Here is a 27,791-nt window from a genome sequence, read left to right as displayed (position 1 = left end):
CCATCTCTAGTACAAATATATCACGGGATACGCTATGTGCATTTTAATATTGTAGGACTTTTGCTATTGAGTAATCTTTAAGGATGGTCAAAGTTTCCGCTTGAGACCGTAATAAAGATCATCGTTACAACAAAAAAAATAATAGAAAAACACTGACCGTGCCCGTACGTATGACATGTCGTACTTGTACAAGTCCTACAACTCTATTACAGGTAATTCCCAAACTCACAACGTACACTCCATTCCAAATATATATCTTGTCTGCGGTGTTATATATATATATATATACATGACCGTGGCTGTACGTATGATATGTCGTACCTGTACATATAAAGTCCTACAACTGTACGACAGGTAATTCCCAAACTCACAACGTAGCTCGTACGTACGCTCCATCCCAAATATATATCTTGTCTGCGGTGTCATATGAATATTCATAATGCAATACGTGACGTGCACGTGTTCTCAATGGCATAATCATACCAGAGACCTAGATTGTACTTCAATGTATATACATTTAGTTTCTAGGCTGTGATGGTGACACTATATATATATATAACCAGACGTGAGTACTGAACTCACAACGAATCTTTACTATTTCCCTATGAGTATAGCAATAATGGGTACGCTATGTACGTTTTTTCATTGCATTGTACGACTTGTACACCTGAATCATTTTCAGGGCTGGGCAGGTTTTTAAATTAGCATGTGACAACAATGCAGATCACCATGAATAACACATCAATATCTGCATCTATGCCTTGCCTATCCAGCCACTTTGTAAATGGAATCTACCGTACATGTGAATGTGAAAAGCTACTACTGTACTACATGTACATGTAGTAACAATCTCATAACGTCGCTCGTTTACTCCATTCCAATTTAATACAGAAATAGTTCTGTGCGCTATTTACATACCCATACTGCATTATAAGTGACGTGTTCACAGATACCTACCAGCCTTAAGATTGTATATAATGAGGCATATACATTACTTTCTGGGATGCGAAAGAAACATCTGCTGGTTCTGAATTCACAACGATTGGACAAATCTTCAGCAGTTCTTCGATGGGTACGCTGTGTACTTTCATATTTCATTGTATGGTTTGTGTACGACATGTACTTCAAACTTGACTCGCAACGTATGTAGCTTATACATTTCATTTTAGATATAGAACTGGTCTGGTGCGGTATATGTATATTCAGTATGCGATGTGTTTTAGGTCATACATGTATATACATACCGGCGACTAGATTGTACAACAGCACATGTACTTGTCTTTAGACTCCGATTGTGGCATCTTGACCATCCCTATCAGTACAAAAAATATCAGTGGGAAAGCTATGTATATTTTGATATTGAATTGTCATAATATAATATAAGTCATCTTCTTGGCAACTGTATTCATAACTTACATTTACCTTATTTCATTGTCATTAATTTATACCGTATATTATTTAATTATCCTTATTGTATTATTTCTATTTTCTATTCTATTATTTCCATTTATTGATTATATCTAATGTTGTACGCCAAAAAACAGTTACTCAAGCAACTGGATATGATTTTGAAGAGGGGAAAGCAGTTTTATAAATACAACCTGTTGATTGATATGCAAATAAAGTGAAGACAAATTTTTTGGAAGTCGAAAAAGGAACAAAAGTCAGACAAGTCAAGACAAAATGATGCAAATTAGTCTGAAAGCTCCTGTTATACAGAACAGGAGCTTAAAACCTGCTTTCCCCTCTGGTCTCTCAGTCACTGACGAAAGCTAGTGGATACTAGCTGAAACGTCTGACGTTTTCAAAAAAAGTTGCTTGAGTAACTGTTTTTTGGCGTATCGTATTACCTGGATGTCTAACCTTCATCGACATATTTAATGTTGTAGTTTAGAGGAAGAGGGCTTTGTATGAGCATTCCATGCTTCTCCCCTCCTCCTGCAAATGTTTTTGTCCTTGTTTTGTATTATTACTGTCTGTTTTGTTTAATGTGCAAACTAATAGAATCAACCAATCAATCAAAAAAATTAAAATCTGGCAACAATACAGATCAGCATTACAAAAAATGCCTGCATCTTGGCTATACGGCCCGGACCCGTGAAATGTATCGTACCTATAAACGTGAAATTCTACTATACTGCATGCACTACATGCATATCCGAACCCATTAACGTAGCTCATTCCAAAAACAACTTGCCGGGTCTGGTGAATATCATGCATTGTTTCAAACTGGAGGCAACAGGCATTCTCGACCGTGAGCCACGATGGTACGGACGCGGTGTCAAGGAGGCCATCTACGAACGGATTTACAGCCCAACCTTACACCGGAAAGGAGGATTGTGTGTAGAGTTCCATATGATTACTTGTGACCCCGCTCTGCCACAAAAGGACAGTAGCAGTTTACTATTATGGTTGTATTAACCATAGGAACTACCCTATGTATTTTACATTTCAATGATCTTATGGACCTTTGTCATGTTCAACCGGTTTTTCCAGTAACTGTTGCTCATCTATCATATATGCTTTATCGAGTTCTGTTAGTTTATTAGTGACGCTGAAGAAGAGTGGTGGATGTCCGGATAATATCTCCGTGATTTATGCAGTAGTAGAGTTTGAATTTCCTATGCGTACTAGATTGTGATGTATGTTAAACTATTTAATTAAAGTATTACAAACATTATTAACAACTTAGTTAGAGTCTATGTTGTTACAATACGTATAATTCACACCGGAACGTTGCCTACATACACTAGCTCAACGAATTAGCCTCGAATTAGCCTCGGTACCATCCTGGTTAGTTTACGTCCGCTCCCACAGTTGCAACCACCAACCACCTGATAGAAGTGACTATGGGAGCGGACGTGAACTAACAAAGATGGTTCCCAGGCATCAAAGAATTACATCTTATCACCAAACTTCAGTCAAGAGATGTAAAAAATGCCGCAGAAGGTCAAAACGACAAAACGGTCTTCATAACTGCAAAGTTTACCACGGCGTGCAATATTCAGATACATATTTCTCTTGTGTCGAAAAATGTAAATAAAGAGAGAGAGAGAGAGACACAGAGAGAGAGAGAGGGGGGGGGAAGAGAGAGAGAGAAAGATAGAAACCTATGACTGTGTCACTCAAAACAATACTGCCGTGAACTTAATTCACTACGTTATGATTCGACATTTAAGATGCAAAAGATGTAAATTCTAAATTAGATCAAAAGTTACATGAATTATACATGTTCCAAAATGTTTCCAGATACACCGGAGTGTTAATTTGGCAACCCCACAGTTGACTCGACCAGCTTCCTGCAATCCAATAGATTTGGTGTCTCGCCAGTGTACGCGTCATGCCCGCAGCTCTTCTTATGTCCGACAGTCCAGTGTTGTTTCTGACAGTCTCGGCTGCAGTACCGGGTCAACTTACACTGGGCACACAGCTTCAGGGTGGATCTGTTAAAATTGTAACAGTTACACGAGCCGTGAGTACTAAGGATGGTGGCAAAATCCCGAAAAGTTGTTCGACCGCTCTTGTTGGTTAAAAAGACCGAAAATTCAAATGGATCACTAAACACTAAACACAAGCAATGGTTGAAAGCACGCTCAAGTTTTTCCAACTTATTTCTGACATCATATTCAACAAAATATGATTTGCACATAAGAAGTGCATGGAAACGGTATTAGCAAACCCTACCTGTAGCCTGGTTTGCCACACATAGGGTTACAGCATCTCAGCAGCCTGGTCTCCATTGCCTCCTGTATTAACTTTAGCATTTTCATACAGTCGCGGTCTCCGACTTCTCCCACTATGCCAAAGAAACAGTACCTAGTGGAATATGTGATACATTTAGTGAACTATATATTATATTTCAGTTTACCTTCGGACTTGCCTGGGTACCATCCGGATTTTCGCTACGCAATTTTTTCGAGCGTTGGGTAGCGAAAATCCGGGTGGTACCCAGGCTACCTTCGGGCATGGTCTGCCCTGTTCATTTTTACTCAAACTCATTCACATACATGTACTGTGAGTAATCGGTGACAGGAGTAGGGCAGACCATGAAATTGCAACATTATGTAACCCAACACCAGTCACCATTTTGACAGACTTAACAAATCATGTCATTGGCCAGGTCGAAAGAGTGTTTGAAACAGAAGAGGAGGAAGAAACTGAGTAAAAACAATATGTTTTCCTTCGTTGAACATAATAAGATTCCAGTCTTCCGAGAAGTTCGATTCTCAGTTTTGGGTTTTCGTTACCTTCAAGTTCACCCCATTTCCCGTCTCTGGCATTTTGACCTCATGCCATTCTGTCTAACTTCATCCCATCCACGTGCTATCAACCTCTCTAAAGTTTACCTCATTTACAGTTGTATGGCCTTTTCTAAAGTTGACCAATTTCCATGTGTCTGGCCTTTTGACCTGTCATTCTGTCAATTTTGGCTGCTGACGAGCAGACACACATACCAGCCCACAGCAAACCTACCCAAAACAATACTTACGCATCTGGTGGTTAAATACAGTCAATCGTTCAACATTCCCAGGGTCCCACCCTCTACAAAGCATTATTTAGTCACTGAGTGTGCTACCCTGGCTTAAGAAAACGAAAGAAAATAAGTTAGTACAATATTACTTAATTAGTGACTGTTTGTGAAAGGTAGAAACACCTACCTCTAAATTTTCGATGTCAACTGTACATCTTGATCACGGCTTGACCTAGTCTCGCGAGAACACGAGACTAGGTCGAGACGTGTGGGAATCCTCAGGCCTCCCCTGCCTCCTTGCGGAGTAGGGGTAAAAAGGACTCAGGCAGATCCAAACCTTTATTGCGATTCATCCCGGCATGTTCTAACTGGGTGTGGACTGCTTCCCTGCTCTTTCCATGAGCCTTAGAAGATTCGCAGAAGTCTCGAACTAGTCTCGTGTTCTCGCGAGACTAGGTCACCCCGTGATCAAGATGTACAGTCGACATCGAAAATTTGGGGGTTTCTATCTGTCAAAAACAGTCACTGATTGAGGAATATTCTACTAACTGTTTATCAGTGACTGATGAACCGCCTTAACGAAAATAGATTATATATAAGGAAATGAACGTTCTTAACACTTGCCCCTTTGCAGTGAAGCCATGGTAGTCGGTCAAATCAACCCTTGCTCCGAGATCAATCAGTCGTCGAACTGTGCCGACCCGTTTGTACATACAGGCAGCCATGAGTGGCGTAGTCTGGTGACCGTCCCGTATGTCTAATGTTGCACCGTGATGTACCAGCAAGTCCACCACTTCTGTATGCCCTGGGTTGGATCATGCAATTTAAACACAAATAATCTGGTAGTAAATGCCAACATCTGTATTTAGTTTTTGTATGCTTTACCATATTACTTCGTGCTCACCAAACCCAACGACTTCTTAGCTTTTTTTTTACCCTCCATGAAAATTGTGGGTATTGTTTTCAGCCTGGATGATGTTTTGGTGTATATCTCATGATCCGTCAGACAGAATAGGAATTTAGTTCTTCCCAGTGTAATAATCTCAAGAACCGCTGGGTGCACTGCGATTATCTTTGGTACGCGGGTAGTCACTGTTCATTTTAGTAGGTGGTGGAGTCTGTGTTGTGTTAACTTTATATTTGTGCAGCCTGCAAGTAATATATTTTAACGTAGCAACGTGTTGTATATATAGTATCACGTGGAAACGCCAGACCGCAGTACACTGATTGGGTTATTAGCAAGAAATTGGGTCCGATGTCCGATCGCATGTCTTGCCAGGACACCCCCAAACAATACTTTCCTTACCCGGTTTTTCCGTCAAAACAACAAAAAAGTGCCATAGCAAAATCATTCAAGACATCTATCATTGTGGAGACAGAAACTTACTCAAAATATCCCTATATACATGAGTGACAAAAACACACCAAAAGATAGCAAAACAACAAACTATTTCGTAGAGGGATGATGTCTATACATTGTACCCATGACAATCGTTGTGCAATAAACTTTGACTTGTCTACGACTTCTTCTTGCTTGTACATGTACTACCCTTAGCACATTTGTACCTAAGTTTTAAATCGAAGGCCTACCTTCTCTCGCTGCTCCATGAAGGGGAGCAGACGATGCAACAGCGTCTCTCTTTGTTAAAGACGCCCCCTTGCGAAGCAGCAGTTTCACCACATCTACATGGCCCAGGAAGGAAGCGATGAGCAGTGCCGTATTCCTACCCTCTATAAGGCTGCCTGGCTGGACGTAGTCAATGTCTGCACCTGCGTTTGGCGATTATAAAAAAAATACTAGGAAACTTGTCGTGTATGCAAGTTTAGACTATTTCTCTAATTGATGTTTTCTCAGACTATTTCTTTTATATGAAACCACCAACAAATCAATGCCACTTGTTATCGGCAAATTTGTTGCTACAAAAGGATTGTGTTTTTTCTGCATTTTCAATGTGACGTTTGTGATAACTAATCCTGAGTTTTCGGACAGTTTTTTTTGTCGACAGTTCGCTTATTGTAATGCGAGATTAACTAGAACAAAAGACATAGTGACCCCCAGCAGGCATGCTAGACACCCCTTTTCAGTATATGTAAATTGTCTGCACAGCACATGTAATCATTACTATGGTGGTGACTAGGTACTATCAGAAGCAAAATAAACGTAAATGTATATTTTGTTTGGTCATGTTATCGTTGTATTCAGCTTTTTCACAACAATTGTTATAAATTTAGAACCCAATTTCTACAACTTTGTTCGACATCTGGTTGTATAAATCTGGTGCGTATTTAGACTCACCCCCATGTTGCTTGAAAAATACTGTAGTAGAAAGTGACCAAAATATGTTCTGAACGTCAGTAAAGTTTAGCCCGTAATTAAGAGGGTACAATACATATATATGTAACATACAGGGCCTACAACTAGCGGTTAGCAAATATATACGCTCACCAGCTTCCAAAGCCGCTTTTACGCCTCGAAGTGAGCCGTTCTCAGCAGCAGTCAACAGAGCTTCATTCGCCGTTTCCGCCATTTTGTCCGGATCGATGTTGTTGTGGACACCTTGCGCCGCTGCTGTCTGAAGATGAACTGAAGACTCAAAAGCCTCAGTCATGGGGCCCCGGGCAGCAGTTCTCTTGTTACATGACTTGTTGTATTCAACACGTCCCATAATCCTTTGCTGACCCCTGACATTCAATCCCTAAATCTCTGAGTTCAAGAAAATACTTAGTACTAGTAATCTCCAAGCGGATTATACGGCAAACGGACACTCCTCTGGCCAATAGATACTGTTTGCCACAGTATGATGCTTGGAGATTAGTTTCTTGAACTTAAATATTAATGTTTTGGGATTGAAGGTCAGGGGTCAACAAAGGATTGTGGGAACGTCACGTGATAAGACAACTACTGAGGCGTTTGAGTCTTTAGTTCGAATTCAGACAGCATTCGCGCAAGGTGTTTACAAGTTATCACAGTATTCCTGACGAAATGGCGGAAAAGGCAAGTAAAGCTCTAGTTCAAGCTGCTGAGATCGGCTCACTTCAAGGAGTTAAAGCTGCTTTGGAAGCTGGTGAGCATGTACATGTATTTGGTTTACCTCTAGAATACAATTTGCTGTATGCTACACTGTATGCATGAAGACTATCTGAAGCCTAACGCATACTATTCAGTCTTTTAGGCCAATTTGTACAATTTTCAAATTTCGTGCCATACAACTACATGTAGGTGCCGAGCCAAGTAAACGTAGATCGAGTGATATGCCCGAGAAGAGTTAGGCGTCCATTTTCTAACAACGGTCGTCTGAACTCCCCTGCATCGGACATATTACACGGTCTACTTGTTCAATGTTGACTATTTTCCAGCAAACTTTTGGAGTCTGGTAGCTGAAGGGGCGACCCTCAAGATTAATAAAAAAAATAAAAAATGAAGGCACTAGCATGGACGGCTTAGTTCTGCATAGATTAAAAAAAAACAACTTCTGTTGCTGCTTTTTTTTAGAAGGGGGGGGGATCAAAAACTCTAATTGAAATTCTCAAACACAGCGACCACCGAAAATGTTCATAGTACGCGTTTGTTTATAAGTATTTGCAGAAATGTATATACACATAAGTGCAGTTATATTTAAAAGTCCTGTTTAGAAGGAAAATACAACGGACATGTTTTCTTAGGATTGAGTTTGTTAGCACCTGTAGATATATAACTATTCAAATGTAAATAAAACAGACAAGGATTTGCATAGATGCGAAGCACAGTGCACTTGCAACACCTTTTGATCTTTTCCGGTACTTACATACAAGCTCGAACGGAAAAGAATAGGCTAGCACGACTGCAGTGGGCCACTTTGTCTTTTGTTTAAGTAATCTACGCATCACAATCAAGTGACAACATTTCACAGCAAGCCCCTTTGTTTCTATGTCATCGCTATAAAGATGACATGTCTTACTTGGTATAGAATGAAGTTAAGATTATTGTCAGAAGGCTACTAAAATTCTCAGAGCCCAAAATACTGATGATTTGTTGAGAAGTTGTGGGGCCGACTTGTCCTGGGGTTGGTGCCGAGTTGTCCCGAACGACCAGGGGCCGAGTTGTCCCAGGTGCCGAGTTATCCTGCCATGGTAGTCTTCAACTCCAAGTTTTGCAATGTGCATCCCTCACAACTTTTATGTGTAAACTCAAATGTCCGAGTTTAAATTCCAAACGCAACATGCCATTAAGGTACCAGTCAAACTCTTCATATTAACTACCAAGCAGTCCTGAATTAGGACGGCAGGTGTCACAGCGATCTGCCCCCCCCCCCACGGGACGCGAGTAATACTAGTACATGTACTATATAATGACCCCACCCTGCAGATATAAATTCGATAACAGAAACTGCCAAAGACAATTCAACTGTGAGAAATTTATTTCAATTTAAAAATACAGTTACAAATATAATCTTGAATTGATGATACTACAAGGGCATTATATGTCTCGATAAAGCTTTGACAGGGCAGGGTTGTATTGAGAGTTGAAAGGCTGATTTTTCAGACTAATGTTTGCAGATAGAAATTTTCTTGATTATGTAGCTTTGTAACATGTATCTCAGTGATTCTGTAGGTTTCGATAATGTTACATTGAAAACCAGCATAGAATAGAAAATATTTTAATCATTACCTTTTGAAAACTGAATTGGCCAGTATGCAAATCCGTTCTTGCCTTTCTTCTACGGGCTAGACAGACCATTTGAACTACTGGAAAGGTTACAATGGGAGCACTGTACTCCCTAATGGTTCTTGCCCAGGGCAAGAAACTGGTGGGTTCGCGCTAGTCTCCGCCGACCTCCTTTGTCAGGTTGAATGAATCTATAAACTCTAAGTCGTAAAGATTAACATCATTTGGCAAAGGTACGGAGACGCGAAACCCTAGTTAAAACTGTAATCACAAACGCAGGTGCAGACATTGACCACGTCCAGGAAGTCAACAACATCACCGGCACTGCACTGTTCATCGCTTCCCACCGGGGATATGTAGACATATTAAAGCTGCTGCTCTGCAAGGGGGCGTCTGTAACGAAGAGAGGCGAGGGTGCAGTGGCAGCCGCCCCCCTCCATGTAGCAGCGCTCCGAGGTAGGTCGTCGATGATTTGTAAAATACACTCAAGGTTCTACCAGAATTTCACAGAGTATATAGTCGGCATAACATGTATGTCTACTAAGTTTTCGCGCAGTTTTTCTGTTTGCATTGATTTTCTTTAGCAAAATACGGGCACCTATCGCCATGCATTTGTTCTCAAAGACATGTCAAGCAACCAAATATGATACATAATGACATATAACAAAAAAAGCTAAACGTTTAAGTTCTGCCATTAAGAAGTATACCACACAGAAGTTATGTAAACGTGCTGAGTGTAGTGACACGCTACAATGTGGCTTTGACGTGCACAGTGGACACACCATGACGGCAGTCATAGGGTGCTACATGTATATGGGACACAAAGAACGACTATCTTTACTCTCTCTATATCAACAAATTATGTGGACAGGGAGTAATAGCTCACTCAAAAAACAGTTCAAGAATGATATTTTGTAGTGGTTGGATTTTTATGACTGGCTGAGTTTACGAAAACATCGAATCCTCGGCAAGTTCGTGCGTCGCCCGTCACTGATCGGAGTGCCGATCGCGGGACTCGTTCAGCCATCCATTCTACAAATAAAGGGACGCTTTACATAGCCCCACACAGATGAACCTAATGCTAACATAATGACATACTATTGTTCACAATATAGATGAGTTCTAGTGACTCTGTGTATTGACAGTTAAGATAGAGGACCCTAGTCACTCTTATAACGAGTCTTTATGAAGACTTTATGAAATCACTAACGTCGCAATTTCAGGACATACAGAAGTGGTGGACTTGCTGGTACATCATGGTGCAACATTAGACATAAGGGAAGCCTACCAGAAGACACCACTCATGATCGCCGGTAGTTGGGGTCAAGTTGACACAGTTCGGCAACTGATTCAGCTCGGAGCAAGAGTTGATTTGACAGACTTTCGTGGCCACACGGCTCTGATGTAAGTGTCCCGTCACTCGAGAATAGAATTAACAACATAATATTGCATTAATTAAAATAAAAATGAAGTTATAAATAAAAAAAAAAGTCTCGCTATGTTATGCTAGTTCATACATATATGACCTCATGCGCACACAAGTACAAGTTACATGTATTACAGGGAAAGTTGTGTTCACGCTTCTCATACTAGTTGAATGGCATAATAGCCCTGGGTTATGCCACGACGAAGCCTGGTTGGCCAATCTGCCTCTTGTTTTCCCGCCATGGGACCATCCGAGGTCCCCAAAGAGACGGGGTATGTCAATCCAACTAGTGCTTGCACCGAACTAATGGATCGAAAATGACTCAAAATCACAAAGTTTACAATTCAATTTAGGTGACAAAATGGACGAATTAAAATATTACGGATCTTGAAGAATAGATTTTGAAATCGATCGTATCCGATAGAAAAAAATATTGTTGTTAAAATATGCCTCAGACTTGGTTATTTGCAACCGCAATTGGTGCAAAAGTATTGTTTTGGGTGACAGAGCTTTTGGTTAGTGTATATGTTTGTCCGGGAAAAGTAGATTAAAAAGTACGTGGACGGGGAGAATCGACAGGCAAGATGACAGGTCATAAGGCCAGGAAATGGAAATGGGTTGAAAATTGAGACCATAGGGGCCTGAGGTTTGAATAGGCAGAATGACGAAGATCAAAAAATCAGACATGGAGAATGGTATGAACTTGAAGGTCCCAAAAATATTTCCAGCAAGCGTATTCGATTGGAAGCGATCCGTTCCCTAAATGAGTAATATTTTCCACTAGGCACTGCGAGATGTCCCCCTTTGTCTTAGACCAAGAATTTGCAGAGATGATGGCGTTGCTACAAGAGGCAATGGAGACCAGGCTGTTGAGATGCTGTTATCCTCCGTGTGGCAAACCAGGCTACAGGTAAGTCTTGTTTCACAGGGTTATACGTACATGTACGAGTCGTCGAGTGTAGTGTTCTTGGCATGCCTGTGTTTAATTACTTGTGTGTCCGTCTGTAGGTATAATTGTATGCGGTAGAGTGTCAGAAAACGGAGATTCTGTAACCACGGACTACCGTGAATGTCTAATTTGAGAAAAAAATGGTTTACCCCGTGCAGGTTGAGAGAAACTGGTTAAAAAAACAGTTCAAAGGAAAGCAATAAACTTTTCATCAGTTTTTGGCTATGTTTTATGTCTGCTGGTTTTCAAATTTAAAATAAAACACGAAATTTGCAACTTGAGTTTGAAGGTATACTGCGCGAGGACGTGAAATCTTTTATAATTAATGCCAACCCCAATTTTTAGTTGGTTGAGTTCAATAGGTATGACGTCACGGTATTATATATATCACTATATATCTGTCGGCCATCTTTGTTCATTCGAGAAACATTACAATCAAAATTGTGCCCGGTTACGCCGCAATTTAAGTTGCTAAATGGGGTCGTCTTTTCGCGGTCTAAGTTGGTACAATATTCTGATTTATACCTAGTTCTGATAGCTTTTGTGATTCTTATCTCCTCTACAGGTCCACCTTGAAGCTGTGTGGCCGGTGCAAGCTGACCCGGTACTGCAGCCGTGACTGTCAGAAACAACACTGGACTGTCGGACACAAGAAGTGCTGTGGACATGACGCGTACACTGGCGAGACACCAGACCCCTTCCATGAAATGACCAAGTACAAGTTCACACTACCAGGGGGATTATCATCAGAGAGAATCCTACAACACTTATTTCCAGAAAAATTCCCGCAGGTTCGTGAAGTTGTAGGTCCCAAAAACCAGTGAACCATGCATGCAGTAGTAAGAAAGCTCCGATTTCTTGTTCCATCTGACTTGGTAGATCTTGGTACTACTACTGGACAGACGATGTAAGAGTAGTGTAAGCCGATAAAAAGGAACAAGCAACGAGTTACCATGGCATTTTGATATTCCATACCAACGTGAAAAAATGATATTGTGTCAGGATCTTTGGTTTAAGTTTTCCTACACTTTTCTGTCGAAAGGGTTATACAAATACGTAACTTTATATTTGTTCCTCTTTTGAAAGGTATGTAAACAAGTGTCTAAATGGGGATTTGGATTTTATCATGATATCTTTTAAGGTGACCACATTTTGTTTCCAATCAGGACTAATGCTGATTAGACTGTCACTGAATAATGAAATGTTATAACGTTTTATAGGTTCCTGTCCGAGGAGTTCGCATTCTTGTACCAGTTGGTTAAATTTATTGACGCTGTCTTTCTGTCAACTACTTATTATCCCATATCCGTTTTTGTTTGACAGATCGGATTCTGTATTTTTGTCTAAACTTGTATTCGCGTGCCCGCGAAGTTGGTGTGTTACGCCGAAGGGCGGTTATACCGGCTATACTGATACAGATACAGAAGCTGGTGTGTTACGCCGAAGGGCGGTTGTACTGGCTATACAGATACAGAAGCTGGTGTGTTACGCCGAAGGGCGGTTATACCGGCTATACTATACAGATACAGAAGCTGGTGTGTTACGCCGAAGGGCGGTTGTACTGGCTATACAGATACAGAAGCTGGTGTGTTACGCCGAAGGGCGGTTATACCGGCTATACTATACAGATACAGAAGCTGGTGTGTTACGCCGACGGGCAGTTATACCGGCTATACCGATACAGTTTTCGCTCAATGAGTACTTGTAATTAATAAAAATGATGGTGTATTCTCTACAACGGTATCAAATGTATTTGGAAGGTAAGTTATCAAAGCTAGTAAGGTGCATGCTGGTATCAACCATAGCGCTGTCGATAAATACTAGGAGGTAATAATATTCAACCCTTACGGATTACTAAATAAAAACAAATGGAATACTACTAAACATAAGGCCAACACCAAGTAATTTCTTTTTTATGGATGACTACCGCGCGCATTGGAGAGGGGTCTGAACTAAATAATTAGCTTCATGGACATGTTGTCTTCATGGAGCTCGCTCCATGGAGGTAGAACATCTCAGCCGCAGGTATGCGCTAATTACCTCCATGGAGGTAGCTCCATGGCGGTAATTAGTGCAGATCCTATTGGCGCATTGAGTTTGGCCTTTCCCCAGAAAAGAAGCAACAACAAGAAATTCCGTTTGGTGTGAATATGTTGAAATTGTCACGCGAGTGAGATAATTAAGGAAAGATGTGATAAAAGGAAAGAAACGGGACAGGGCGACAATTGCATGCTGTGTATTGCTGCTTTCATGACGATTAAAATGATTGTTGGTTGGATGTACATACTATTAGTGTTCTCTCATTCAATTTGTGTGCTAACATGTGTCGTCCCTAAGTTTATTTCAAATCTAGGATTCTAGCTTTTTTCGTCACTTCTTGTTTTCTTTGCGGTCTCGCATTAGCTTACTTAAAACGTTTCTTCAGAGGTCGTCAATTATTGGCGTGGCCTAAAATGTACATACCACGCCGTCAAATGTAAAACCTGGGCGCAAAAACACGGTTTTAAAACCGGCCACACAATGACACAAATGGCGACTGAGAAAGTTTGTCGAATTCATTAGTTAAAGAAAAGAGGTTTGGCGGTTTGTTGCCATGTTGCATACTACTAGCGTATACGTAGTCAGAAAACCGACATGACCGACTTGTATTAAAAGCTTCAAGCCTCTCTCTCTGGCTCTTTTCATCCTGTCGGACGGTCTATTGTCTTTCCTTCCGTTTTCGTCTCGCGTTGGCAGCTTTTTCTTCCCTCGAAGCTTTGTAGGTGGCCATCCCACTTGTAACTGCTGCCCTCCATCTATTCCTGTCCACTGCTAGTTGTTCCCATGTTTTCTCCTGGATGGAGACCAAGCCTCAAGGTATGGAATAATAACAGATTTACATTGCTTTTTGTTGTTATACTTCAACATAGGATTTTCATGTGTAAATTTGATCAAGAAGTCATCATTATCATATAGAAATAGAAATACAAGTACGTGAGCAACAACTTACTTGAACCAACAATGCCTAAACCAAGCACATTACATGTAGATCTATTCGATAATGCTCTTGCCTAAACTTACGTTGTTATTCTACTCATCAACGCCTCCCCCCCCCCTTCAACATCCACATCCTACACACCATGGTCAAAACGTAGAAATGCAGCCTTTCTCTCATTGGTCGAATCGAAATTTGCCATGCTATGGCCGAACTGCTAACTGTGATTGGCAGTCGGGATGGGTCTCCAAGGCAACATCTCACGTGACAAAACATTTTTTTTTCACATGCGTCCTCAGTCCAAACGAAGTTTAGGCAGTACTCGAGCGAGCTGTGTCAACAACGCTGGTTCTAAACGAATCTATCACGATGGAATCGGCTTGATGGATGAAGCTCAGCTGGGGGCCCCCAAGCCCTTTTCCGTAGAGCGTAATCGGCCGTTTTAATTCTACGTAGAGCGTAGACGGACCCTCTAATTCAACGTAGAGCGTAATTGGCGCATTTAGCGTAGAGCGTAATTCGCCGTTTTAATTCTACGTAATGCGTTGTAGCTATCGGGAATTAACCGTAAAGCGTAATCGATTAATTGTGCGTAGAGCGTAATCCAAGCCGCAAACGGGAACTCGAGGCCTCGCAAGTTCCGGGTTGTCGCGGCGCTCGAGGTTTTTCTTGCTCTACCCCCTTCTATACAATCGAACAATCCACTAGACTTGTTCCCAGAGCCATACGCAAGAGCAAGGCAACACATGGGAATGATCCCACAGTGCGCTGGGTACGAGATTGACCTTACCATCGGTTACGTACACTAGGACCATTGGCCAAACGCCACAGATGGCCACAGATGAAGAGGGTAGAAGGCCTTAGAACCACATGACTTGTAAGGCCCAATAGGGGCCCTCAAGACGTTTCTTAGCGGGAACATCATTGCTGATCAACGGCCAGGGTAATGGAGGACACTCCCGAAAAGAGCAATGTCATCCCCGTCATTGTGCGGGTGATGGGTAACCGTCAGCAATCGGCAGCTGAGTCGTTTTGACAAATTACGTTTTCGGCCTTTTCTACCTTCGGACGACAACCCCACAAGGCTCAAAGGTCCACTTTTTGGTCCACTTAGTCTTTTTATCTAACGGTTAAAGGTCCAAAACTTTTCTTTAAAAGACGGACTGATTCGTGTCACCAGCAAGGCTGGAATCCGTCGTAGGAAAACTGCTCACTTTGTCATTGAAAAAGTTACCTCTAATTTTTTCTTTGAAACCCTCTAAAAACGCAGGAAATGCCATTTCAGAAGGTTCATTTTTCAAAATTTTCCGGGGGAGCATGCCCCCGGACCCCCCTAGGAACCTCGCGCCTTCGGCGCTCGCCTCGCGCCTACGGCGCTCGTTAGTCACCCCCCCCCCTCAAAATCCTGGTTACGGCCATGTTACCTCCATTCACGGATCGCCCTCCGATCTTCGGACGATCGAATTTCAATGTATAAGGAAGTGACCACCGGTTACTACTTTTAATTCAAGTTATGTCAGCTCTACATATGATAAATCAAAAGGTTTTGACGCAAACATGCAGTTGCTAGGTGATTGAGTTCTGCATAGTGCGTTCAGAATCTTTCGAATTTAGCGTAGAGCGTAGAGAGGCGTCCGGAATTCAGCGTAATACGTAGCCGGCTCTCAAAATTTAGCGTAGAGCGTTGTCGGGACCCCCCCTTGGAGGCCCCCTCAGCTGTATGCCACTGAGAATGGTTCACTTCAAGGAGTTAAAGTGGCGTTGAAAGCGGACGGGCACCTAGTTAATTATTTGTTGTAGGAATTTTGGCTCTAATTGCTGGTGCCGTGTGTTAAATTTCGTGATGTAAACAAGCTCAATTCGGGTAAATTAAATTTCTAACACCTGATCCACGTGAAACACATTCCGTTCAAACCGTACCCGATTACGACTCGCTTAATCTACATCCATTGTTGTTTGATGAAAACACGCAGGTAGCGTGTTATGAATTTCATAGGTAATTGACCTGCTTGTATCTTTCCCCCTCCCAGCGTACCTCTGCCGAATATGTACCGACGTGGTCTCGCTAAAGGTGATGAAACTTTTCGGTCATTACTGCCCTTTAAGTTGCTGCCACGTAAATTTATGAATTGCATTTAGACAAAGAAATGCCACCCTTAATCCATTATCGGGTCAATATGTAAAGTAAACACACTGGAATAACATTGCGTTCAGACATAAATCACAATCCGGTGAAACCGGTTCGAAACTACCTACCGAAGTGGTTTGAGATCGAGGCGCTTTCAATGCGATTTGGAGCCTTCAGATGGTTACTTGAAACCGGCTTCACTGGGAACTGGATCGAAACCGCTTAGAGCGACTTGGGGTGAATGGGGAAATAGTCGTGTGTACGATTTCAGATGACACCAACTCGATTTCATACATGTACGTTTCAATGCTTCAAGTTGTGTGCAAGCAATGAGCTTCGTTGACAAAATGGCTGTGGTTCCGGTTCTTAGCTAGGGGGCACTGCAGGTACACGGTGAAGGCATTGCGTTTTTGGAAAAGACGCGAGTTGAGAAATGGTCTGCATTTGATGGCAAAGGTTTGTTTTCTAAACATGTCAAACTGCTCATTAGTCATATCCATTAGTTGCTGTATCACAAAACCCTTATATTAGTTAATAGGCCATTACTAGACTTATGTCAGATTTATGACAGCAAATTAGGAAATATTTCTAGACCAGTCGTAGATTATCATTGGTGGTTTGTTTTGTCATAGCTTCACTGAAAATCATATGATAAGAAAAATGCTGTACCATAAAATTCAATGCAATCATTAGATGTGTATTGTAAAAGTAGTACATAGTGGTACCATAATCACGTACTATAAAAGGTACAGAATTGGTAAGAATAAAATGCAATTGATATAGATGTATATATAGCTGATATAATTAGCCCAGGTTTATACATTATTTCTAAACATCATAAATGCAATTTTATTCACCTACTGACATCCTCCTTGGGACTGTAAATGAATTCTTAAACACCAGGTGAGAAGAAGGAGGGTGGACCACCTGAGGAGGATATGGGCGATGACGTGTCCCAAGACATAGGGATAGGCAGCACATGTAACCTGTCTTTTGAAGAAGCACCTGATACAAACATACTGTGTGTGTGTGGGGGGGGGGATAGATATGGGGAAGGCTGTTTCTAAACAGTCGAATGGTAAAACCTGCCTCATAGAGAAGGCAAGTCTTGAACCTTAGTTTATTTGTATCGTCTACACACGGCCTGCGTAAATGGATCGTCTTGGCAGGCAAGGTAAAATTGCCATGTATACATGAATGTATATCTATAGATAGAGATGCGCTGGATGTTGAATCTCTCAGAACGAGAGAAAAGAGAACTTTTCCCCATTATTATAACATTTTAGATGCCAAGTAAATTACATGCACATGTAACATGTAGTTTACCTTTGAGGCTGCAGAGGGCTCTTTTAGTTTGTAACTGCCAGCTGTCATTTTTCTTCATTGATAATATAACTATAGAAAAACGATTTTTCCGATGAATGACACGTTACTGTCATGTTACATTTTATTGTGTTTTATGTGTGTTTCGATATTTATCAGTTTGAAACCATCATTGTTGAATGAGAAAGACGGAAATAGAAACGTTTAGTACCATCCATCTGAGATGCAAGACCAACCCTACTCGTACTATCAAAACAATTTTAAAGCTTTCTTGACATATCATTTTCACACACCAACACACACACGCACGAACGCACGCACGCACATGCATGCAAGTCCATAAACACACACAAAAACACATACACGCGAATGCTACCAAAAAAATAACGTTGTTGGCGAAGATAAAAAAAGCCGAAATTTGCTTACAGTTCGACAAGTCGGTTGATAATGTACACACACAGGCACACACCGTTTAAAGTTAACTTGTGAATTCAGTATTCAGTCGCTACAGCGTTAAAATCAAACAGCAATATAGAGTTGACAGGTAGCACGTGGTGTTTTTAATGTACAGGATATGAATGATTTGGTAAATAGTAACATCATGACAGGGCTTTGTCTTTCCAATAGGGTAGATACACCTCCTGTATACCTTTTTATATCTCAGCGTTCCCAAATGGTTAGCTTGGTACCACTGTTTGCCAAGTGCTTCTTGCCTGCAAATACATATCTCAGCACCTTACATCTAGATTGGCTAATATCGTAAACTATAAGTAGAAATAATGTGAGAAATAACGTTGCAGCCATAGAGAGCCCTTTGGTGATTAATCCAATTCTGCAGAATTCTAGCTCCAGTTCCAGAATTCTGCAGAATTAGGTTAACCCTCAAGGCATCATTGATGGCTGCTTCTTATTACGTATATCATTGTTACCTATAGTTTATGATATCTAATTACATACCTCATCTAGACGTAAGGTTGCTGAGGTATGTAATTAGTCCAGAATCAAACTGAAAGTCTAGAATTAAAACTGTAGAATGTTGCACTGGAAAGTTTGTTTATAATACCTCCTAGATTTATTAAAGTGTTCAACCACTTCTTGACGAAAGATGTGGAATTTATAACCTGTGTCGTATTAATCCATGTCTCCTCCATATTTCCTTTCATTGCCGCCGACTTGATACACTGTATAACGTTACATGGGTAGACCATGGTTACCGCAATTGATTACATTGTAAAATAATAATAATTCGTATCCTGATAAGTTCTAATCAGTAATAATACAAATAATGACCAGTGTTATTTCATCTTCCCTATGCCTTTTCATTGGTTTTGACTTTATGGAGCATATTTCCCTACTATTAATAATTTATATTGTAAACAACTTGATCAGAATTCAGCCCTGTGCGTCAAGGTTTCGAGATATGTTGTTGATATGCTGATACAAACAAATAAACCAACTAGACTTCCCCGATCTCATACCTTTGCCAAATGATGTTCATCTTTATGGCTGACAAATTATAGATTATTCCCCTTGATTGCGCAAATAGGATTTTCAGGAATTATATCAGTTTATCATATTCTCAACCAAAGGACAGTCTTATATGAACAAACAATGTCATTCTAGCATTTCCTCATAAATTATGCAAATGAGGTCCTGATTTGAATACATTATGTTTAATGATGTTCACCTTCATTGAACGTTCAAATACCATAAGTATGAAATTCCAGGCAATTATAATTACAGAATTATAACATTTTCTCATTAATTATGCAAATTAAGTCCTCATTTACATAACCATTATCTGCCTGTCTTTATCTCATTCTCAATTACAAATGTCACAAGCTTCAATAGTCCTATGATGGAATGCAGCTGATTTAAAGAATTTCCTCATAAATTATGCAAATCACATCTATATTTTCATAATTGTGACATAATTATATTAAGCATCAAGTTAGCTATCTGCATACCAAAATCACGACGATCCGTCAACCGGTTCTTGAGTTATCCTCTTTTTAATAATTTCAAACAGATAGCCCTGCAGTTCCAGAGCAAGCGGCTAGGGAGCCCAAACTCACGTCACGTCTTTCCCAGCACAAGAGCTACCCACCATCCAAATTTCGTTACCCTAGCATGTCTAGATCATGAGATATCAAAACCGGAAGTTCAGCTGCAGTACCATAACAAGCCGCTAGAGGGTCCAAAATCTAATCATTTCCAAGTCTCATCAACACCTAACCACCTACCAAGTATCAAGAAAATCCATTTAAGTCTTATCAAGTTATCGTGTCCCGTGAAGGACGAAAGGAAGGACAAACATACACGAACGCCTCTGTAAACATAACCTTCTTGGCGAAGGTAATAACCTTGACAATGTTATGTATATTTGGCGCTTTGCAAACTAAAAGCTTACTTGTGCAGACTATCTTTGATATAGTCTATCAAAGACTTTTGGCAGAAAGCCTACATACCAGAAAACATGCCTAATCTAGAAAACAGGCATGTTAAACCCGTTGAAAGTGCAGAATGACTGGTCTCTCTGCTGGTCACTATAAAAGTATATGTACGACACGATTGTCGGGAAAGTTGTTACAGTCATTTTGAGCCGTCAATGAGGTGTGTTGGACTCTCCATGCTTTCAGGATTAAACGATTTTTGCAGATATATCATGTTGCCCGAACGTAGGGAGTGTAATATTCATCATGACTATCGTAAAGAACCATTACAATATTCAAGGAAACCCACAAATACGACAGTAGCTATAGCTTCGCTACATGCTTCATCTCCATAACAACATGATTAGCGTGCATGCGTGATTATTTTTTTTCTGTTAGGAGGTACTCACGTAAAAAGGGCCTGAACAACCGGGTTTTACCGTAAATGACCGCGGGTGACCCCAAGTCGAACGCCGTTCGGTTCAAATTGCGTCATATCGAAAACGATTCGGATTCTATAGCAGACTATTATATCATCATGACATGACGGCTTACACTGGAACAGTAACTTCTTAATAGATGATTATACAATTACCCCAGACCGGGTAGTGATGCTTGCTTATGGTCTCATTTCGGTATTCTTCCGCGTGGGTACTCTCAAGTAGATCGTACTAAAAATTAAATGCGTGTATGGATGTGTGTTTATATCCGCCAGAAATTGCATTTTAGCTACGTCAGTTGGCGTAAACCGCTTGTGATATGAGAGGTTGTTTGTATGTGCTAAAATTAGTGGGTAAGTGTTGACATCCGCGCGACAGGTCGGATGTTTACACGCTGTTGTGATGGGTAATGCGGTCAGGAGGTAGCAGCGCTGGAGGACCTCTGGCGGAGAGTGGCCAAGTGCAGTTTATAAATAAATAAAAAGAGATTGTTGGGTTAGATCTGGTTGCGAATTTTTTGACGTAATGTAGGGCCATTGTGCTCAAAATTGATTGGATAGACTAGATGGCTGTCATTCAAATTATTGGGTTTTGGCCTATGTAAAGTTACGTATTTTGCCATAGGCGGCCATAGTTAACAAAAACTCAAGAATGAGACCTTATGTAGTAATGCATGGCGTGATTGTGGAAATTCCATAAATCTGCTCTATTCAGTGATCGGAATATTTGAAGGTGTGATGGTTGAGTTGTACAAATTATGCAAATAATCATGCGGTATATCCCCGCAAGAGGCGGTATAAATCCCACCAATGATGATCAATGAAGAAATTACTGAATTCTGAAGTGTTTAAGGGGGTGGGTGTTATCGTAGACCAAGCGAAAATCTAGAGTCCCGTTTTCTACGCCAACCTACGCTATACATGATGTATGAATTTCACTTTGCCATCTTGAACTTAGGTTGAACTAAAAGCCATCGCTATCTTGGCACATGCTATCCCTTAAAAACAAAATAAACACACGCCTGCTGGAACTGTCACGGATTTCCGCTGGTGTATCGGGTTCAGCTGACAGCTTCATTTTCTCCAATGAAGGTTCCTTTCCCAAAAGGTCGCACACGTGTTTCCTGGGGACTGTGTGTTACTTAGTCAGCCTATTTCCTAAGTAGCCCAGATAAAAGGCAGGCTGTGTCACTGTTTACGTGTATTCTGAGTCAGGCAGAGAACTGCGCAACGGAGATTTAACAGGTATGTCTATGTAACATTTACTCACTTAACACCCTTTTACTGCTGTCTATAAGTCGTAGACGGCACGATTAGTAGCAGACCGCGATGTTAAAGAAGGCACAGTTAATACGTGTTTATTGCTTTCCCCCTAATTATATAATACCCCTTTTGAAATTACGTTTTGGTCGCCACTGATAGGTGTCTTGAGGTCTATCGTGGTTAGGGTGGGTTCTCCTGGGGGCTGCTAGATCTGTTCCCCGCCTGACTCAGCTAGGTTCCCGGTAGACTTTTCACGACGGGGGTTAAATTCGTGGTGGGGCTGGTCACCTCCTGGCATGCAAAACTCCGACAGGCGGAACACCCCTACCGGTCGGTCGGAGGTGAACGGGAAAAAACTATCAGGGCCCCGAAGACAGCCTGCCACAACCACGATAGATTGGATACCAGGCCATAGGCCTTGCGCTATGGGGAGGAACAGGAGAATTTTCTTTTGGATGGATCTCCAATACATTCGTTTGCTTGTCCTTTGTGGATTTTTGTTTGTGACGCTTGGTATGACTGTTATGTGAGGGTTCATTCTCTTTGTCCGTTTACTGGGTGTGTGTAGTTATTACTCCGCATTCTAAGTGTTGAAGAAGGAAGTTAAGTGTATCATGTGTAAAGTTTGGGGACCACTGTACGAGTATAAGTAGTTCTGTTTTTTTTTTCCCTCCGATGGATGTCTTTTCCACCTAACCCACAGATTCCAAGGTTTCTATCTAGAAGGACCCCTACACTCATAAAATTTTGACCAAATGTTGGTTTTCCTTTGCTACGTAATGTGTAGATCCACTGTGTCTATATGCCGCTGTCACAGTGCTGCCACATGGTACTCATTCTTGTCTCGCGAGTTTATAACCATAATTTGATATTATGTTTGCTTTGGTAAACTTAGTTGGCAGGTGAGGTCGACACGTACCTAGTTTCGCATGTGTGTTGTTAAACTAGAACTTAGTTCTATATTGTGCTTTACTGCCAAATACTACAACATCCATTTCTCACTGAAAGATTTTGGAAAAACAAAATTTTGAAACATTGTTCAAAGGTTTTGATTTGGTGAGAATTTTACATACAGCCACCATTACATATAAAAGGAATGAAATACACCACTGCATCATTTGAAGTAAAAGACTTAACATTAAATCAAAGCCTTGTCTTGTCTCCTCTCTTTATAGATATCTGCCATCCACGTTTCAGCATGGCAACCGACATCTTTGCCCATTTTTTTAAAATCTTGACCACTTTCAAAGTGCAACAATTTTTTTTTTCAAAATTAGGCGAAAAACAACGCGTGCGCTGATGTTATCCATAAAACCTACTTGCTGTGGCCTAAGGCTTGAGCTATCATGAGGGAGGGTTTTTGGAGATAGCAGGCCAATCTACCATATTCTGAGGTTCCAAATATTCAAGCTGACACCATTTACTAACTTCACCGAGATGATAATTATCGGGTTCGTATCTCCGTCTGTCATATTTGTCTGTTTGTTTGTTTGTTGGTAAAGCATATATGGTGGTCCAGAAGCATCTAGGCATTCACAACAATACGGCGCCATCATACATAACGTTATGCAGTTTATCCAAGGCTTGATGTCAGCAATAGACGTCCGCGGATCGGATAAAAGTAGTGCTTGGCGTAGCCTGGTGTCCAGTCTATCGCGGTAGGGGCGGGTTCTCCTCGGGGCTGCAAAAGATCTTTTTCATCTGACTGATTTAGAGACGAAAATTAAAGCTTGTAACATGGCTTTTTCTTGACCAAACGCTAGAATTATAAGGGAATAGATCGCTACTACCACTTACCTAAATTTGACAATGTTGCGTATATTTGAAGCTTTGCAAACTAAGAACTTGCTTGTGCAAGCAGGAATAGTCTATCAAAGACTTTTGGCAGAAAGCTTACATACCAGAAAACATGCCTAATCTGAAAAACAGGCATGTTAAACCCGTTGAGAGTACAGAGTGACTGGTCTCTTTGGTCACTGTGAAAATATGTGTACGTGGGTAAGGCCACAGTAAGCAAATTTAATGGATGGCACCCTTCGCAGACTACAACTCTAATGCGATAGGGCGACGAAAATCGGCGGGCAAAAAAAAAAGATTCCTACATTTCCAAATTTTGACATCATAAACCTGGTTAAACAAAAGCAGATAAATATATTGTGCTAAGTTTACCACGGCGGTCTGTCACTACGGCATTCTTTCCCATTGCCATGGGCGTTCGAAAAATTATCAGGTTACAGGACGCAATTTTTAGCTAACTGAGAACATTTCAAAATAAACAAAATAGTATCGTCCATTAAAACTACTTTCTGTGGCCTAAGGCTTGAGCTGCCATGGGGGAGGGCTTTAGAGATTGCACGTGAATCGTTACTAACTTTACCGACAAGATCATAACTTTCGGGTGCGTATCTCCGTCTGTCATATTTGTCTTTCGGTTTCTTTGAATAGCAAATTTGAGATAAATCTTAAAAATATGTTGTATGTGGAGAGGTTTAAAAGACCTAGAAATATAGAATTATTCAGATGTTTTAGACATATTGTGTCCTAGATGATATGCATGCTGCGGTCACTGATTTTAGGTGGTAAATAGCTGTTTTCCTCGGCACGGCATAAAAGCCTACACTGGAACAGTAACTTGTCTTTAGATGATTATACAATTACCCCAGACCGGGTAGTGATGTTTGATTTACTATGTAGGTAGCTTAAGTGAGGCATGGCGTGATTGTGGAAATTCCATAAATCTGCTCTATTCAGTGATCGGAATATTTGAAGTTATGATCGTTGAGTTATACAAATATTGCAAATTATCAATGCGGTATATCTCCGCAAGAGGCGGTATAAATCCGACTAATGATGATCAATGAAGAAATTACTTGATTAAGTGTTTAAGGGGGTGGGTGTTATCGTAGACCAAGCGAAAATCTAGAGTCCCGTTTTCTAATTTACGCCAACCTACGCTATACATGATGTATGACTTTCACTTTGCCATCTTGGACTTAGGTTGAACTAAAAGCCATTGGTACCTTGGCACATGCTATCCCTTAAAAACAAAATAAACACACGCCTGCTGGAACTGTCACGGATTTCCGCTGGTGTATCGGGTTCGGCTGACAGCTTCATTTCCTCCAATGAAGGTTCCTTTCCCAAAAGGTCGCACACGTGTTTCCTGGGGACTGTGTGTTACTTAGTCAGCCTATTTCCTAAGTAGCCCAGATAAAAGGCAGGCTGTGTTCTGAGTCAGGCAGATAACTGCGCAACGGGGTCTATAAGTCGTAGATGGCACGATTAGTAGCAGACCGCGATTTTAAAGAAGGCACAATTAATTACGTGTTTATTGCTTTCCCCTTAATTATATAATACCCCTTTTGAAATTACGTTTTGGTCGCCATTGAGGTCTATCGTGGTTAGGGCGGGTTCTCCTCGGGGCTGCTGGATTTGTTCCCCGCCTGACTCAGCTAGGTTAAATTCGTGGTGGGGCTGATCAACTCCTGGCATGCAAAACTCCGACAGGCGGAACACCCCTACCGGTCGGTCGGAGGTGAACGGGAAAAAAACTATCAGGGCCCCGAAGACAGCCTGCCACAACCACGATAGATTGGATACTAGGCCATAGGCCTTGCGCTATGGGGAGGAACAGGAGATTTTTTTGCAGATCTCCAATACATTTAGCCTGGGTGCCAAACCCATAGCACACTGGACACAAAGTATCTCAGTGAGCCTTGGTCTGGTAGGGTCAGATAGACCTGTTAGTCGAACGCTCAGTATCTGTCAGTGAGCGTAAAGCCCCGTTGGTGGGACAGCAGAAAGCAATTATACACCTCTGCTATGATTTATTAAAAACTCCCAGCTGTATCTTTGAATCTTCATCAGTAGATGAGATACTTGAAGGCATGACTATTTCTTGTCTAGCTAAAACTAGCTAGGTACTTAGTAGTTGGCACATCCACCAGTTTTTAGTCACCTTGTACATCATGCATAGTCGTGGATTTTTCGTCTGTCTTCCAGTAACGCCAACTGCAGGTTTAGAAATTCACCACACCACAACACCACACAACAGACAGTCAATAAGTGTTGGCCTGGTGACCTCTGCGTGACTCCAAATACAGTTACTATAGCTTGTAATATGTGGGATGCTGACAGAGGGCATTGCCCTCTAGGCCTACGGGGTCTGGCAGGCATTCCTTACATACCAATAGTCCAGCGGCTTTCCATCAATGTACCACCTTTTTTTCAAACCTCTTAAACACTCCGTACACACGAAAACATTATCCACATGCTTAACCCTTTCCTTTTTAATGCTACCCCCTTTCCTGTACTTCTATTAACCAGGCGATATCACCGGTCGGAACCCGCCTTTAACATTTATCGTTTTATACAAAGAATAAAGTGAAGTAAAAGAAAAGCACACATTGCCGATTGCATGCCATTTCCGGAACGCCTCCTCACTTCTAACTTCTCTTCCAGGAATACCAAACCATTGAAGTAATCCAATTTTAGAATGACAAAACTGAATTTCAATTTTTTTGCCTTTGATTTGTACCTTAACATTCCAAGACATACAATGTATCACGATTCATCGCAGCGTTCGTCTTTTAACATACAACACTATTAACATATTGTCAGTGGACAGTAAGAAAACCGTATGCGTACATGTATATAACGCAAGTTTGTATGTACGCTTTCTTGCTTTTCTTTATAAACATTTCCCAAGCTGAAAGTATTTATGTATTAAAATGCATCAAAAGAACTAAATACATATCCACATTTATGATGTCAGAGATAAAAGAATTGGAAATTTGTTAAAAGTTTTGTTCTTTATCTTCTCTTTAGAAGAAGACCGCCCAGGATGGGGGTTCTCAGTGTGATCCTGCTTGGATGTCTAGCACTTCTGTCTGCTTCCAGTTCAGGTATAAAGCATAAGACAAGCACACTCTAAATACGTGGCAGACATACTGGGAGAAGCTATAGTTGACAAACCCAAAACATTCTGGTCGTACATAAAAGGACTGAGGAAAGACCTTGTCGGGGTAGCACCCCTAAAAGTGGGAAATACCATCATCAGTGACAGCGGGAAAAAAGCAGAAGTACTCAGTTCACAGTTCAAAAGTGTTTTCACAGAGGAAGACACCACAGATATGCCATCTCTAGGTCAGCCCTGTACTCCTCCAATGGAACATATAGTAGTTTCTACTGATGGTGTCGAAAAAATGCTTCAAGGTCTCAATCCCTCTAAAGCATCCGGACCAGACCAAATACCACCGTGGTTCCTCAAGTTGACAGCTAGTGAAATCGCGCCTGTTCTAACCAATATTTTCCAACACTCGCTAAACACTGCAGAAATCCCTAAAGATTGGAGGGATGCAAATATATGCGCCATCTTTAAAAAAGGAGATAGAGCGGTCCCCAGCAACTACAGACCTGTTTCACTGACCTGCATATCCTGCAAACTACTTGAACATATCATCCATAGCCAAATCATGAAGCACCTAGAAAGTTACAGTATATTAACGGATTACCAGCATGGATTCAGAGCCAAACGATCCACAGAAACACAGCTTATACTAACAGTCCATGACATAGCTGGCGCACTAAACAGCAAACGGCAGGTAGATTTAGCAATACTTGATTTCACTAAAGCCTTTGATAAAGTCCCCCATGGCAGGCTCATATCAAAACTGGAGTATTATGGAATCCAAGGCCCTACGCTGAATTGGTTAAAGGCTTTCCTGACCAACAGGGAGCAA

General features: G+C 41.2%; 3 protein-coding genes across 5 annotated transcripts in view; 2 read left to right on the top strand and 1 right to left on the bottom strand.

Moving 5' to 3' along the window:
- Positions 1-3,247: 3,247 nt before the first annotated feature.
- Positions 3,248-7,020, bottom strand: LOC109487329 (serine/threonine-protein phosphatase 6 regulatory ankyrin repeat subunit A-like). The gene is made up of 5 exons (XM_019791312.1): positions 6,918-7,020; positions 6,062-6,241; positions 5,096-5,276; positions 3,685-3,816; positions 3,248-3,443 (listed from the first exon to the last, which is right to left on the bottom strand). Exons 1-5 carry the CDS (start codon positions 6,997-6,999, stop codon positions 3,263-3,265), a joined length of 756 nt encoding a protein of 251 aa, XP_019646871.1. The 5' UTR covers positions 7,000-7,020; the 3' UTR covers positions 3,248-3,262.
- Positions 7,021-7,436: 416 nt separating this feature from the next.
- LOC109487649 (ankyrin repeat and SOCS box protein 11-like) lies at positions 7,437-12,334 on the top strand. Its single transcript, XM_019791656.1, has 5 exons — positions 7,437-7,536; positions 9,396-9,572; positions 10,340-10,520; positions 11,327-11,452; positions 12,057-12,334. The coding sequence occupies exons 1-5, from the start codon at positions 7,455-7,457 to the stop codon at positions 12,313-12,315; spliced, it is 825 nt and encodes a 274-aa protein (XP_019647215.1). The 5' UTR covers positions 7,437-7,454; the 3' UTR covers positions 12,316-12,334.
- A 9,573-nt stretch (positions 12,335-21,907) lies between these two features.
- LOC109488149 overlaps positions 21,908-27,791 on the top strand; it is a 19,334-nt gene continuing 13,450 nt past the window's right edge. For 2 of the 3 annotated variants that reach the window (XM_019792323.1, XM_019792310.1), the window contains exons 1-2: positions 21,908-22,032; positions 26,878-26,954. In XM_019792323.1, the coding sequence (XP_019647882.1) occupies positions 26,894-26,954 (61 nt within the window). In that variant the 5' untranslated portion in view covers positions 21,908-22,032; positions 26,878-26,893. The remainder of the gene's footprint in view (positions 22,033-26,877; positions 26,955-27,791) is intronic. The other variant, XM_019792317.1, reaches the window with a different exon arrangement.

Source organism: Branchiostoma belcheri, unplaced genomic scaffold (genome assembly GCF_001625305.1).
Source record: "Branchiostoma belcheri isolate BF01 breed outbred unplaced genomic scaffold, Haploidv18h27 scaffold111, whole genome shotgun sequence".
NCBI lineage: Eukaryota > Metazoa > Chordata > Leptocardii > Amphioxiformes > Branchiostomatidae > Branchiostoma > Branchiostoma belcheri.
The sequence above is the reverse complement of the archived record's forward strand: the minus strand, read 5'-3'. Positions and strand labels throughout refer to the sequence as shown.

Coding starts and splice junctions, on each gene's coding strand:
- LOC109487329 (XM_019791312.1), bottom strand. CDS start 6,999: ATGGCGGAAACGGCGAATGAAGCTCTGTTGACTGCTGCTGAGAACGGC. Junction 5,277..6,061: donor TCATGGAGCAGCGAGAGAAG/GTAGGCCTTCGA, acceptor GATCCAACCCAG/GGCATACAGAAGTGGTGGAC. Junction 3,817..5,095: donor CATGGCTTCACTGCAAAGGG/GCAAGTGTTAAG, acceptor ATATTCCACTAG/GTACTGTTTCTTTGGCATAG.
- LOC109487649 (XM_019791656.1), top strand. CDS start 7,455: ATGGCGGAAAAGGCAAGTAAAGCTCTAGTTCAAGCTGCTGAGATCGGC. Junction 10,521..11,326: donor CGTGGCCACACGGCTCTGAT/GTAAGTGTCCCG, acceptor ATTTTCCACTAG/GCACTGCGAGATGTCCCCCT. Junction 11,453..12,056: donor TGTGGCAAACCAGGCTACAG/GTAAGTCTTGTT, acceptor TCTCCTCTACAG/GTCCACCTTGAAGCTGTGTG.